The sequence below is a fragment of the Arvicola amphibius genome, chromosome 6 (genome assembly GCF_903992535.2).
Source record: "Arvicola amphibius chromosome 6, mArvAmp1.2, whole genome shotgun sequence".
NCBI lineage: Eukaryota > Metazoa > Chordata > Mammalia > Rodentia > Cricetidae > Arvicola > Arvicola amphibius.
In genome coordinates, this window is record NC_052052.2 from 141,144,133 (window position 1) to 141,159,479 (window position 15,347).

The 15,347-nt window shown below is 47.2% G+C and overlaps 1 protein-coding gene across 1 annotated transcript in view; it reads right to left on the reverse strand.

The window, feature by feature from the left end:
- Positions 1-1,050, reverse strand: part of Ranbp9 (RAN binding protein 9) — an 80,020-nt gene extending 78,970 nt beyond the window's left edge. The window contains 2 exon segments of the mRNA XM_038332841.1: positions 536-779; positions 781-1,050. Coding sequence (XP_038188769.1) covers positions 536-779; positions 781-1,050 — 514 coding nt within the window.
- Positions 1,051-15,347: the final 14,297 nt, after the last annotated feature.

The following is a 15,347-nucleotide window of genomic DNA, read 5'->3' on the forward strand; positions in this document are numbered from 1 at the left end:
AGCCCTTGTTTTCAACAAAACTTCATGTAACATCAACCCAGAAACACAGGGCATTTCCCACCCGGAGGGGCGGGTTTCTGCTCCCCGAAGAAAACAGCGAATCCTAAGGTTTCCCTCTCACCCTCCCGGTTGCTTTCAATAAGGTGCAATGATGGCCAACTTGGGCCCCTTGTCCTTTTGTCCCCCTAGACAATCTCTGGCCTAATTTGGGACAAATCCGCCACAGATCACGCCTCCCTCCCCCTTCCTGTGTATCTCTGCGCTCCCTTAATTAGAAACTGTACCTCGGAATCGTGCCTCTCACCCCTGCTGCGTAAGAGGAGACCGCCTGACCCTCCACCTGGAGAACAATGTAACCCAACTCCGGCCCTAAGATTTATCTCGGGGAAATCGGAAGGTGCGAGATGTCCCGTCATCCCGGATTCCCCTCAAAGCGTCCAGCTCCTCCCCACCTGGGGGACCCACTCTCACCTTCCCTCGCCCAGAGCCTCGCCCCGCACCGTCGGATCTCTCCGCGGGACCCCGCGCCCCGTACCTTTGTAGTGCACCCGCAGGTTGTTCTGCGAGAGGCCGATATAGCTGAACTTGTCCTTCGGGCTCCAGGACCGGGGCAACGGCGTCTCCTGCTCGTCCACGGCCGGGTAGAGGCGCTTCAGCCGCCGCTGCAGTTCCTTCTCCTGCTCGTTGAGGGCCGAGAGTCGCCGTGCGGGAAGGGGGGCCGCGGCGCTACTGCCCGCCGCCAGGCCCGGGGCCGGGATGCCTGAGGCCGAGCCGGGGCACCGCAGCCAGGCCCGGCGGCGCGCTGGCGGGGGCGGCCGCCGAGGCGGGGGGCGGCGGCGCGGCGGTGGCCGGGGGCGGCGGCGGCGGCGGATGGAGCAGCAGGGAGGCCGCCGCGGCCCCCAAGCCTCCGCCGGGAGAGCCGGCCGGAGAGGAGCCGGCGCTGGCGGCCGCGGGAGCGGGTAGGGCGACTCCGGAGCCTGGGGCCCCGGCGGCGGGCGGCGGCGGCGGCGGCTGCTGTTGCGGCGGTGGCGGCGGAGGCTGCCCGGACATCCCGGCCGCGACTCAGTCCGCGGCGGCTCCACTCGTCCCTGCTTCTTCCAGCTGCTTCCCGGGGGCGCTGTGGCTGCTGCCGCCGGCACCAGGCGCCCAGTGTCCGCCCGCCCCGGAAGCAGGCGGCGGGCCGCGCGGCCCGGCGGAGCGCGACGGTTGAGGCGACCGGCCGCGGGCGGGCAGGCAGACGAGAGCGAGGGAGCGTTAACCCGGAGCTGGCGGGCGCGCGGCCCGGGGGCGACGGGATGAGACGGCGAGGGACGCGGACGGGCAGGCTGGCGGGCGGGCGGGCGCGCGGCCCGGGGCGACGCGGTGAAGCGGTGAGGCTGCGAAGGGTGCGGGCGGCTGCGACGGCCGCTGCTCTCGCGGCTGTTTCCCGGCGGGCGGGCGGGCGGGCGGCGCGAGACGCTGCGCGCGGGCGGCGCCAGGCGAAGGGGCGGGCCGCAGCGCGAGGGGCGGGCCGGGTGCGCGCGCGGACGGCTTCCTCGGCGGCCTAGGACTGACGGGCGCGGGCACGGAGCTCCGGTGGCCGCGGGACCCTCGCCCGGCCGGTCGGAAACCTGCACGACTTGTCGTGTTGTCGTCGTCCCCCCCCCACCACCCACGCTCAGCCGCGGGGAGCCCGCGTCGCGCCCAGTCGAGAGCAATCGAGCTCCGCTGGGCCGCCGGGAGCTGAGCCCTGGGTTCCTAACGCCTGAACGCTAGCGGGTCAATAAAAGGGCCCCTAGAAACCATTTTTGAAGGCGAAGTCTCTCGCTTCAAATAGTGACTCTCTCGCTAATTAATTAATTAGTTAGTTTGTGGGGAGTCCGAGCGAACTTAATGGAAAGCCATGTTAGGAATACCAGTCTAGACCAGCGGCTCGTCAAAGGGCAGGGACGCGAACTGCGTGTGCATTTAGGAAGGGCTCCTGGAGAGACGTCAAAACATTTTCTAAGATTATTCATTCTCATCCTAGGCCTCTTTGTTAGATAGCAGAGATTGTGCCCATGTCTTAACATTATTTACTGGGGTCAGCAGAGTTGGGTTTGGGGCTTTGTTTTTAAGAAACTTCCTACTTTGCAACTCTCAGTAGAGTGCTTGGTCAATTCATTTGGCACAATTTGCCAAGTGTTGCTCTCTGACCCCGCATAGCGTTACTATTCTGTTCTCACCACTTCCCTTTGTTTAGCTTACCCTTTCCATAGGCGGCCAAAATCAGACTTCACACATGTCAGCTACATGATACAGATCCTGTTTGCTTCCCGAGATAATGGTAATCATTGGGCCATATAAACACTGAATGGAGAACTAGTTATTTTGTTTTTGAAGAGCATGGGTCAATGGTGATTTAATTGAAGACTCCCATAGCGCCCGGCCAGAACTTGCTGTCATTCTGCCTAATTTCCATCTTAAATTACCCACACTAGACATTCCATTGTTCTTTATTAAAAAAAAAATAATAATCATGTAACTCTAACCTATGGTCTGAATTCAAATCTCAGCACACTTACATGATGCCATTGAATTTAAAGCACAGTGGAACTTTATATAAAATAGCAATGAGTTCAAGGGAAGCCATGTTCTTCTACATGTTGGTAGCTAAGACAGAACATGTGGGCTCCGTGCCTCATTAAACTTTCTTAAAAGAGTCATCAAGATTTTACCCATGAAAGGTACTAATCTTTTTTTGTCAGAACTTTTTACATATCCTAGGCATTGCTAAGGGAATAAAACTCTCTAAAACCTTGTTGGAAGCTTTTTCTTGAAGGGACTTGGTGTCCTCCAGGTAGCCTCAAAAATCAGTGAAATGTGAGAGGCCGCTGTAAGATGCCACTTTCTCACAACAGCAGAGGAAGAGAGCATCGGTGATACCAGTTTGGTGGATATGTATGGGCACAAAACTAACCACACCGTTGCGCTAACCAGGCTAAGGAGATGGCCCAGTTGGTAGAGTGCTTGCTGTACAAGCACAAAGACCTGAGTTCAAGCCCCAACAGCTACATAAAAAAAAGTGGGATGTGGTGGCCCACACTTGTAGTCACAGTGGAGAGGCAGAGACAAGAGGGTCCTTGGGACTCGAAGACCAGCAAATCCAGCCTAAAGCACGAGTTCCAGGACAATAAGGGGTCCCGTTTCAAAAACTACGGTGGACAATTCCTGAGGAAAAGGACCTGAAGCTGACGTCCGGCCTCTCTATATGTTTGGGAGCACACACACATACACCCTAAATAAGTAAGCAGATAATAAATATAGAAGCCAAGCAACAAAAGCCAAGTGTGAAAATATTAATGGGAGGTGAACGGATAGAGCAAAGGAAATGCCCAACATGAGCAGACTAGCTGAAGAAATTATCCGTGTGCCACTTAACGGGATTATGATTACAGGAGCGCATATGCATAGCTGTACTGTTCTTTCTGAAAAGCCTCCCTTTCTGGCTGTGGAATTGCTCAAAGAGAGCCAAGCACTTAGATAAAGGCACCACTCCCCACCCCTTTCATACTAGTCGGTGGATCTCAGGCCCAATTTCAGACACTCCCTGGAGGCTGCTTCCACAGGCAGAGGCTTAAACAAAGATTTTATGGCCTTTTTTAAAACGTGGTTTTACCGACACAGAAAAATGACTATGATGTGCTAAATGAAAAGAGGCTATCCAATAATTATAGCACTGTCCAAATCGTTACCAAAAGACATGAAAGAACATCATAAAATGTTTCAACGATAGTCAATTAAAATGTATAATTAAAAATAAATTATTACAAAATATTATAATTGTAATAGACAACTGGTAAAAATCCATTAGCCACGAACTTGATCACTCTTCTTGGGCCTAGAGTATTCCATCTTTATCATATATTACTACAATATTTCTTTTTTTTTTTTTTTTGGTTTTTCGAGACAGGTTTCTCTGCAGCTTTTTTTTAGAGCCTGTCCTGGAACTAGCTCTTGTAGATCAGGCTGGCCTCGAACTCACAGAGATCCGCCTGCCTCTGCCTCCCGAGTGCTGGGATTAAAGGCGTGCGCCACCGCCCGGCTTACAATATTTCTGTTCATCCACGTCTACTGAGTTTCTCAGGAACAAATAGCAAGAGCCAGATCTGGTTATCCTAAGCAGACTGAGAACCTAATGGAAACAAATTGTATGGTTCTCAGAATTGATCAGAAATCTGGACAACCAGAGGGACAAAGGTCAAGAAGATTAGGCCCAGGCCCTGAACAGACACAGAAGTCACCCCCCAAATATGATCACTCTCTGCTCTCTGATTTCTGATCCTTCTCATCTCCACACCACTCACACACATTTCAAAGCTGGCGAGCACACGTCTCCTGCCCATGCCAGTCACTGCCAATAGACAGCCAGACAGCTTAATCCAAGTGTCATAAGTATGCAAACTTAATAGGGATAGTGTCAGCTCAGGATAGCCCTGCAGTGGCTGTAGTCCCCAGAGTTCATCCTCCAGAGAGTATTCATTGAGTACCTGACATCTCGCTTTCTGACTATGGTCTGACATGGAATAGTCAAAAACATACTGCCCTGGTGGGAAAAGGTCTTCAATATCAGGAAAGAGCTTCAGACACTGGTCAGCTTCACGTATGTCCATGTGACATCCTTCCTTCTATGTACTGAAAGTTGGCACAAAATGTGTGCCAAGATCTAAAATATGAGTTTATGGTTTGTATTAGTTATCAGTTGCTAGATAACAAACACCCCCAAACTTAGAGGCTTAAAATCTATTATTGAACAGTATCTATGAAGCAAGTTTCTTCTGTCTTAGTTACTATTCTTTTGCTGTGAAGAGACACCATGATCAAGGCAACTCATAAAAGAAAGCATTTAAATTGGGGGCTTGCTCACAGTTTTAGAAAGTTAGTCCATGATCACCAAGGCAGGAAGCATGCAGTCAGGCATTACTAGAGAAGTAACTGAGAACTCACAATTCGATCTGAAAGTTGTAGGCAGAGAGAGAGAAAGAGAGCACCTAGTGTGAGGTTTTGAAACCTCAGAGCCTGACCCCAGTGACACACCTCCTCCAACAAGGACACACCTCCTAATCCTTTTCAAACCTTTCCTCTAACTGGGGACCAGTTAAGCACTCAAACATATGATCCTATGGGGACCATTCTCGTTCAAACCACCACACCTTCCCTGCTTCAGATCCTGTACTGGGTGTTTGTATGTCAACACGACTAGAATCATCAGTGAGGAAGGAGCCTCAGTTGAGGAAATGCCTCCATGAGATCCAGCTGTATGGTATTTCCTCAACTAATGACCAATGGGAGAGAGCCCAGCCCATGGTGGATGGGGCCATCCCTGGGCTGGTGGTCCTAGGTTCTATATGAAAGCAGGCTGAGCAAGTCAGGAGAAGCAAGCCAGTAAGCAGCATCCTTCCAAAGCTTCTGCATCAGTTTCTGCCTCCAAGATCCTGCCCTGTTAAAGTTCTTGTCCTGACTCCTTCAATAATGAATAGCAATACGAAAGTACAAGCCAATTAAACCCTTTCCTCCCTATCTTGCTTTTGGGTCATGATGTTTTGTCACAGCAATAGAAACCCTAACTAAGACAGATCCCACCTCAGGCATTTGAAGTGTGTCAGCTGTGGCTGTGAGGCCTCTTAAGACTTGACTGGGGAAGGACCTGCTCCCAAGATCACATACATGGTTATTAGCAGGACTCAATTCTCTGGATGTGTAAGGACCTCAGGTCATTGCTAGCAACTGGCCAGAAGTGACCCTCTGAGTGGGCCTCTTCTACATGGCAGCTGGTTTCACCAAAGTGTGCCAATCAAGAAGGCAAAGGCACCAGGACAAACCCTAGCCACAGAGGTGACACCTCGGCACCTTTGCTGTAGTGTCTGTTAAAAATAAGCCACCAAGGGCTGGAGAGTTGGCTCAGAGGTTAAGAGCATTGCCTGCTCTTCCAAAGGTCCTGAGTTCAATTCCCAGCAACCACATGGTGGCTCACAACCATCTGTAATGAGATCTGGTGCCCTCTTCTGGCCTGCAGACATACATGTAGACAGAATATTGTATACATAATAAATAAATAAATAAATATTTTAAAAAAAATAAGCCACCAAGCCAGCTCACCTTCAAGTGGGGGAACTTAGACATGGTCATTTACAGCAGAACTTGACATGTGTGACAAGTTCCCATGACTCCTGGAGACTGCGCTAGCACCAACCTTATCATGAACAGATTCTAAACCTGAGATTAACAAACCTCATCTGCAATGAGCTACGTTCTTAATATGCTAGATTCTGTGGGTCACAGTGTATCTACTGAAACAACTCAACTTCACTGTTGTGGATGAAATGAGTCAGTAACAATCTATTAAGCAAATGCATGTGGTTGTATGTCAATAAAACCTTTTTTTTTTTTTTTACAAAAATATACAAGATGGACACTATAAGATGTGGTTGATGTTGCTGCTCAAGATCAATATGCAACAAGACCAGGTCACTAGGGGTGGAATCCCAGATGTCAAGAAGTTCAGTTTGTTACCCACAGTATATGCGACACTCATACCCACAATGTATACGGCACTTCTATCCTAGATGGCCTCGTGACATTTCTGCACCTAGCCTGTGACCAAAACAAACAAACAAATGCCAGTAGCTATCCAAAGGGAGGGAACTACAGCAAGAAGAGGTCCAAACTGGGGTTAGCTTTCAGTTTGTGTTTATTAAGCTACTGTTACACATATAGAATGCTGTGTTGGGTATGGGAGAAAAGAAGAGAAGAAAAGGGGATTGTTGTGTGATATTTTGATCGCATTCTGACAATAAAGTTTGCTTTGAATCAGAGGGTGGAGCTAGCTACTAGCTGACCAAAATTAACCATAGAGGTTTTGGAGGACTGAGGACAGATAGAGAGACAGGAGGTAGTGGGGGAGGGGTGCTAAGAGAGGATCTCAGTCCTTTTGGATGGAGGAATAGAAGAGATAGGAGGTCACTGGTTGCTTTTCCGCCACGTCTCTGATTATTCAGGTTCTTACCCCGATATCTGACTCCCGATTTTTTATTGGTAAAGAATAATTAAATAAATGCAACAGGGGATTACAGGCAATATTGATGTCAGTCAGTGCATCAGGTCTTAAGAAACAAAGACTGAAAGCCAGCTGATGCTCCTTAGAAACACGTGCTTCTAGTCCAGAGGCAGATGGACCACTGTCTAAAGATGGAGGGTTCTGCATCTGAGTTGCCACGCTGTCTTAGACAGAACACATAGGTGGTACTGCTGGTGACTGCCACACACCAAAGGACAGTGTTGCAGAGGTCCAGGGCTCAAGGCAAAAAGGGTCTGCTGAATCACATGGGACAAGGCAAACGTGCCATTTCATATTCATGATTTTTTTGTTGTTATTTTTGTGGTTTTTTCTCTGTAGCTTTGGAGCCTGTCCTGGAACTAGCTCTTGTAGATCAGTCTGGCCTCGAACTCACAGAAATCCACCTGCCTCTGTCTCCCGAGTGCTGGAATTAAAGGAAGGTGTGTGCCACGACTGCTTAACTCATAGTCAAGTTTTTTAAATGGTTATAATTCAGGGTTCAGGAGGTAAAATTCATGTGGAAAACCAGTTATTTTAAAGGAAACTACATGTTCAATTCATCTGCTCTTGAAGATGTTAGACAAAAAAATACAATTTTGGAGGAAATAATTTGCATTAATGATGATTTGACAAGTGAATACAGTCTCAACCTCCTGATTACCCTATTATTATTTTTCTCTCCAAACTCCTGTGACTTTTCTCTGACTTGGCAAAACTTACACCCTCTTTTCCACGTTAATGTCTATGTTCCTCTTCGTTATTGCTAACTGACAAACAGGGTGCTTTAAAACGGAGCATGCGCCACAGAGGGCAGACAGCAAGAATGCATCTCCTCCCTAGTGCTTCTGGGTCAAAAGTCAAGTTCACGATGGAACTGTAGACCAGGAAAGCTGACCCAGAAAGTCTTGAGCCCCAGGGAAAGGTGCCTGCCATCCTTGGAGGTGCCATAGTTAAGTGACTGTTCTCTTGTGCAGGCAGCCAAAGGCACATTTAGGAAGAATGACAGAGGAAAGGGGACACAGGAGCCAAAAATAGACAGGGTAGGGACTAGAGAAAATGATGGTGCTTTGGGGCCATGATAAATAGCTCTCCGAAGTGCCAGATATCATGGGGCTATAACTTGCCTACCCACTGTGGGTTGGCCCCAAAAGTGGCCTGCATGCCTTTCATCAACCATCCAGTGCCAATTGGATGAAATACACAAGCAAGGAGCACGTGGATGGGAGGCCACTGGAAAATGAACCCAACGCGTGACATTTGCTCTCCGCACTGAGCTACAATCCTAGACCCGAGGAGTAAAATGTATTAGTTTGGTTTCATTTTGCTTTGTGTTTTTCAGACACAATCTCTCCTCTCTCTGCAGTCTGTATCCTGGAACTGCCTTAGCCCCTTGAATATGGTGATTACAAGACACCACACCGGGCCCAAAACACCATTTTTGAAAGAACTTACCATCCTTGCCGTTAAGAAGTGTGTAACTTATGGAAAAGAATGTTACTTACACGATCAACTTTTCAGAGTATGAAAAGTACCCTAATAAAGGCAATAGTGTCAGGGAAGCCAGGTGTACTGGTGACTGTCCATCTCCTCAGAACTGGGAGACTGAGACAAGAAGGTCGTGAGTTCAAGGCCAGCTTGGGCCTCAAAACAAACCAAAATGCCATGTGTGTCAGGATAATGTCACAGAAGAAAAGTATTCTCCAGCCTAACCCATTGTTTTGAGTAACATGAATTAATTCAGGGTTTTTTTTTTTTTGAGTGTTGTTTACAGCAAGGAGATAACTGATTTTTTTTAAAGTCAGGACGCCTTCAGAAAAGGCACAAAATTGACTTGTGATTGGAGTACCACAATCTGAAGTGATTTAGTGAGGCCATTTCAGAACTAATTTGTTTCATTATGGCTATATATGCTTGGTAAGGCTTTAACAATTTTGTTTGTTCCCCGTAAGCAGCTTCAAAGATTCATAAGGAGAAATATGTTCAGCAATGTGTGAGGCCTTCAGTTTTCAAAGATGTTAAAACATTTGTATCTTTAAAACAATAAGACTCTTTCAAATCCTTCAGTTGTTTTTCTGCTTTCGGGTCCAGGTATATAACTTAGAGATGGACATCAATTATCTATAGACCAGTAGCGCTTGCTGTGGAATTACTGGTCACCCAGGGTCCCTCCGATACACCTTTCATCATTGTCCCCATGGAAACGAGCTATAGGTGGTATGTGTGATAGATACATTGTTCCACACAGGGCTTTGACGTTCATGGGAGACCCAGGTCTCACTGAGTCCTATGCCACCCCATGAAATTCAGCCGGTGTAATGGGTGTACCTGACACAAAGGCTCCCTGGCACCGGGTGTTGAGTGCCTGGTAGTTGACTCAACAGCCAAGGACATGCTTCCATGCAGGGCACCATCCTCTGTACTCATGGGATCCTAGGCGCTTGGTAAAATTATGGCAAGGGCATTCTGAATTGCTTCTAAAGTTGGTGTGAACAGAGGTGTTTCATGTGAGTACAAGTACTGCCCTTATTCGGTTTGGGGGTTCTGTAGAGTTTGTTTCTTGGGAGTGTTGTGTTATATAGTTTTGTTTGCAACACCCTTCCTGTGCACCATAGCCTGGATTGGAATTTGGGAATCCTCTGCCTCTACCTTTCAAGTGCTGGATTTAGATGGGCACCAGCTTTCCTGGTTATACTCTCTTTCTCTTTCCTTTGTTGATGTGTGTGTGTGTGTGTGTGTGTGTGTGCGTGTGTGTGAATATCTACATGTGCTTGCATGTGAAAGTCTGAAGGTGAGCTTGACCACTCTTTATTGAGCCAGAGTTGCTCGCTGAACATAGATCTCACCTACTCCAACTCGTCTAGATAGCCAGCTTGCCCAGGGTATCCTATATCTCTGCCTCCTGAGTGGTGGAAATTACATGTGGCCACCAGGCCTGCCCATCTTTTTGTGGGTTCTAGGATCTAAACATGCTTGAACCTCATGTGCTTTATCTACTGAGCCACCTTTCCATCCTTCCCCCTGATTTTATATACAGATCAAATATATACATTCAAATATAGAGATCCCTTTTCCCTTTGTGTCCTCTCTCTTCTGTCTCTCTCTTTTACACACACACACACACACACACACACACACACACACTTCAAAATGTCCCCCCCGAAAGCTGTCCATCTCAAACACCTAGAACCTGGGACAGGGGCTTGGTGGATGTGCTTGTGTTCATCTTGGAAGGGAACAAGGTTGTCTTGTGAACTCTGAGTCCCATAGTAGGTGACATTGTGAATAAGGCAAAAGGCAATTTGAGAGAGAAAACAGAAGAGACACATTTGTCTCTGTTCTGTGGCCATGACAAAAACCCCACACCCAGCACAACTTATAAAAGAAAGCATTTAATTTGGGACTCACAGTTCAAGAGAATTAGAGTTCATGACCACCTTGATGGGGCATGGCAGCAGGCAGGCAGGCATGCCCCTGGGGCAGTCGCTGAGAGCACACATCTCACCCACAGTCAGGAAGCAGAGAGAGTTAGCTGGAAATGAATGACCTGAGCCTTTGAAACCTCAAAATCCACCCTCCAGGGACACACCTACTCCAACAAGGCCATATCACCTAATTAGTCCTTCCCCAAAACAGATCCACCAACTTCACAACAAGCATTTTAATATAAACAGCTTGGGGACCAAGCTCATTCAAGCCACCAGTACGCCAGCAGTTCTCAGCCTTCCTAATGCTGCTGCGACCTTTAATACAGTTCCTCGTGTGGTGATAACTCACAACCATAAAATTTTATTTTGTTGTTACTTCAGAACTGTAATTTAGTTACTGCTTTGAATCATAATGTAACTATCTGACATGCAGGATATCTGACATGGGATCCCTGTTCACCCCCCAAGCGGTCATGACCCGCAGGTTGAGAACCACTGACATATATAGAGGAAAAGGTCATGGCAAGGTGGGGCAGACAGAGATGTGGTCATAGCCGGGACATGCTCCAGCCACCCAACCAGGAGGAAGCAAAGAATGATTCTCCCTACGGTGCTGGATCGAATACAACTCTGACATCTTGATTTTGGATGTCCAGCCTTCTGAGCTATATGGTAAGCATCCATCACAGTATCTGTTAAGGAGGGCAGAGAAAACCAGAATACAGACGAGAACACCTCCTGTTGTTTAGGCTCAGGGCTGGGGAGGCAACGTTGTGAGAACGGTAAGTACACAATGTTGTGGAAGATAAAGTGGAGGAATAGCCATATTTCCCATCAGAGCTGTAATGCCTTTCCTTTAAATGTACCTTTTTGTAAGACACAGAGGGAAGAGTGCCACATAAATTATAAAACCCGATGAGACAAACTGAGTCTCTTTCTTGTCGTATATTCTCCCCCCTCCCCCCAACTCCTCCACAATTCAGACAGGTTATGTAAGTATCTAGGCTAGTGGCAAAGTAATTGATGGAGTTACGAGTTGGGATATATCATGGTCTCTTAGGGCACTATCAGAAGGTTGCTGCTGAAGCACCGGTTATCACCTTTGAACCCTTAGATGCCTCATGCCACGTCGACCCACTTACAAACCCAGTCTCCCCAGGATAGGGTCATGTGCTGTCAGTGTTCCAGACCAGGTCCCCACAACACTGGAGTCCGCCATGGAATGTCTGAAATAAGTGGTTGGGAGAGGGCTCCCAAATTCCTTCTGAAGAAAGGAAAAGAAACAGGATCATGAGCTGTGGGGAGCGGTGGAGCTGGGCTCAGACAGACACTCAGGCAAGTCCGCCTTCAGCCTCCCCACAGGGAGTTCATGAGCACAGACGCATCACATAATTGTCCCTCCTCCCAGAGTAAGAGCCCAAAGCCTTATAACCTGTACTAATTACTCATTAGCTGCAAGCCATACTGATCCCTTGGGGAGCACAACATCCCAGAATGTGTGGGATAAGGAACCATTGGCAACCAACACTCCCAAAAGCCTTCAGATGGGGACTGCTCAGAGCACCAAGGGCTTCAACGGGGTATGTGTCTCCTACTTTCAACATTTTTTTTAAAAAAATTCTGTGTCTAATTTTTAATATCATCTCAAAGAGTCATTTGCTTAAGAAATGTATGAGAAAAAAGTAAGAAAAAAGAGACATATTACTGAATGAAGTTGGAATTTCATAAGACTGGCAACTCATCAGGGAGATACATTCAGCAAATATGTTCACATTTTCATACAGTAACCAGCTTTTAAAAATGCGAGTTGAAAAAGGAGCTCAAGCCCATAAATTTGTGTGGTGGCTAATCTTGGTTGTCATTTAACCCACCTGACAAGAGGGAAGCTCATCGGAGGAACCGGCGGCATCAGGTTGGCTGTGGGCATAGCTGTGGGAGCATTTTCTCCATTTCTAATTGGTGTAGCATGGACCAGCCCACTGTGGGCCTTAGCTCTGTGTAAGCAAGGCAGCTGAACCTCAGCGGCGGAGAAAGCCAGGAAGCAGCATGGCTCTGTGTTCTCCACTTTGGTTCCTGCCTTCCGAGTCCTGCTTTGACTTCCCTCAACAACGGACTGTGACACAGACCTAAAGCCAGACAAACCCTTTCCTCCCCCAACTAGCTATTGGTCACAGCAACAGAAAGCAAACTAGGAAGGTTAAGCTGTGCCTGAACACTTTGCCCAGTCCCTGTTTGGTTCTGAGGTCTGTATGCCTTGTTCATCTCTTCGCCAGCCCATACAGGTTTGTCGGTGCCTCCGTGGCTGATCTCAGTCTGTACTGACTCAGTAGGCACAAGTCACATGCGCTTTTTAAGTGTGTCGTTTCTTGTTGCTGCCGCGCAGACACGTGACTGCTTGCTCTCCCGGAGGCAGTGTTCTATTTAACAACTGCTGAAGCTCTATAACAATGCGGCGGAGGCACCTTCTCCAACAGGAATCGCAAATGCAAATGCTTCAGATAATTCCTGTGCGAGAGTGAACCGTGCCAGGTATAATAACAGACTGACGGGCGTGAAGTCCTAAGTCAGAGTGCTTACAATACTATACAGGACAAGCAAAACACCTGTGTGAGGCGGAGCTGGCTAATGGGTCACCGGTGGGTGGCCTAAAGGCTCTGAACTCCCAGATCTGGAAATGCCAACCAATTACAGAAGTCGTAGTTCTGTCTTCTGTTGGCCTGGGTCACCAAGGAGCCCAAAGTTATTGTCTCTACCTACCTTGGCTAAAACAAACCACCAGATTCTCTAGGCCTGCTGCCCCATCCTGAAGAACCAGAACCAAGAATCTGGGGACACTCCCTGCCTCACCCAGGGAAGTCTGAGTCATAGGGGCAACTGAGTAAAACCAAAACACCTTGAAAGAGTGGGTTCTTCTTAAAGCGCTCCGTAAGCACTTTCTGGTGATGTGGACAAGCTTGTTCCACGAAGCTTGATTCCAGGGCTTTCTAATGCACACGATGAATTTTGTTTGTTTGTTTTTTTTTCTTTTCATCCTGAGAATGAGTTTTTTCATGGTTTGATTATGAAGCAAGATTACATAAGGTCCCAAAACAAATGTTAAAATGGATGTGAAGAAATCAGTCCCCTTTACTTTTTCTCAAAGGCTTAAACATAGACTCACATATGACTCAATCGACTTCTACGTATCTGCCCAAGAGAGAACATATGCCCACATATCATCTTACACATATTCATAGCAGTATTTCCACAGTAGCCCAGAAGGAGACAACTGGAATGTCTATCCATGATGGAATGGGTAAATCCAATGTGGTTTTTTTTCTTAAGGTTTATTTATTTATTTATTAAGCATACAATGTTCTGCTGGCATGGAAGGCACCAGGTCTCATTACAGATGGTTGCTGGGAATTGAACTCAGGATCTCTGGAAGAGCAGCCAATGCTCTTACCCTCTGAGCCATCTCTCCAGCCGTAAATCCAATGTTATATAGCCACACAATGGGACTTTATACAGCAATGTAAAGGAATGACGTTCTGATGAACATTACAACATGGATGTACTTTAAAAGTACAATATGAAGGGAAGGACAGTCATCATGAAAGATCACATGATTTTCATCTGTTTGAAATCTCCAGGTTAGGCAGCCTCTGGAGAGGCAAAGCAGATTTGTGGTTTCCAGAAGCTGGAAGAGGAAGAAATAGGGGCAAGTGGATATGGGATCTCTCTCTCTCTCTCTCTCTCTCTCTCTCTCTCTCTCTCTCTCCCTCTCTTTTTGTTTTTTTTTAATATTTATTTATTTATTTTGTCTGCTTGTATGCCTGCAGGCCAGAAGAGGGTTCCAGACCTCATTACAGATGGTTGTGAGCCACCATGTGGTTGCTGAGAATTGAACTCAGGACCTTTGGAAGAGCAGGCAATGCTCTTAACCACTGAGCCATCTCTCCAGCCCCTTTTTTAGGTTTGTTTTTGAGACAGAGTTTCTCTGTGTAACAGTCTTGGCTGCTGTGGAACTTCCCTCTGTAGAACAGGCTGGCCTTGAACTCACAGAGATCTGCCTGCCTCTGCCTCCCAAGTGCTGGGATTAAAGGAGTGCGCCACCGCCACCACCTGGTGGATGTGGGAATTCTTTTGCAGGGGTGAAAGGCTGCAAGTGCATTGTGTTAGTGATTGTATAATCTTTGGAATATACTAAAAATAATTTACTTGTCCACATCAAATGAATAAATTAATATGTGAATTATGTCAATCAATCAATTTTATGGGATGAAGAATGTAGCTGCATTGGCAGTATTTGTCTAGCATGCATGAAGCCCCCTGAGTTTGATCCCTAGAACCACACAAATCAGCCAGACTGGGAAATGCCTGAAATCCCTGAACTTGCTACACCAATACAGGAGGCTCAAAAGTCAACATCATCCCCAGCTACACAGCAGGTTTGAAGACAGCCTGACATACATGCAACCTTGACTTTAAAAAAAAATTAAAATTAAAATTGACTAATTTTATTCTTATTTATTTATTTGTTTGTTTGTTTTTGTTTTTCGAGACAAGGTTTCTTTGTGTAACAGTCCTAGTTGTCCTGGAATTCAATTTATGGACCACACTGGTCTTGAATTCATAGAGGCCCATCTCTGCCTCCAGAATGCTGGGATTAAAAGGTATGTGTCACCATACCTGACTCCATTAATAAAATTTTTTAAAAGGGACTGGAAAGATGGCTTAGGGTTTTAGCACATTGGCTATTCTTCCAGAGGACCCCAGTTCAATTCCTAGCACCTGCATGATGGCTTGCAACTATCTATAGCTCCAGTTTCAGGCAATCTGATGACCTTTTCTGGTATCCACAGGCA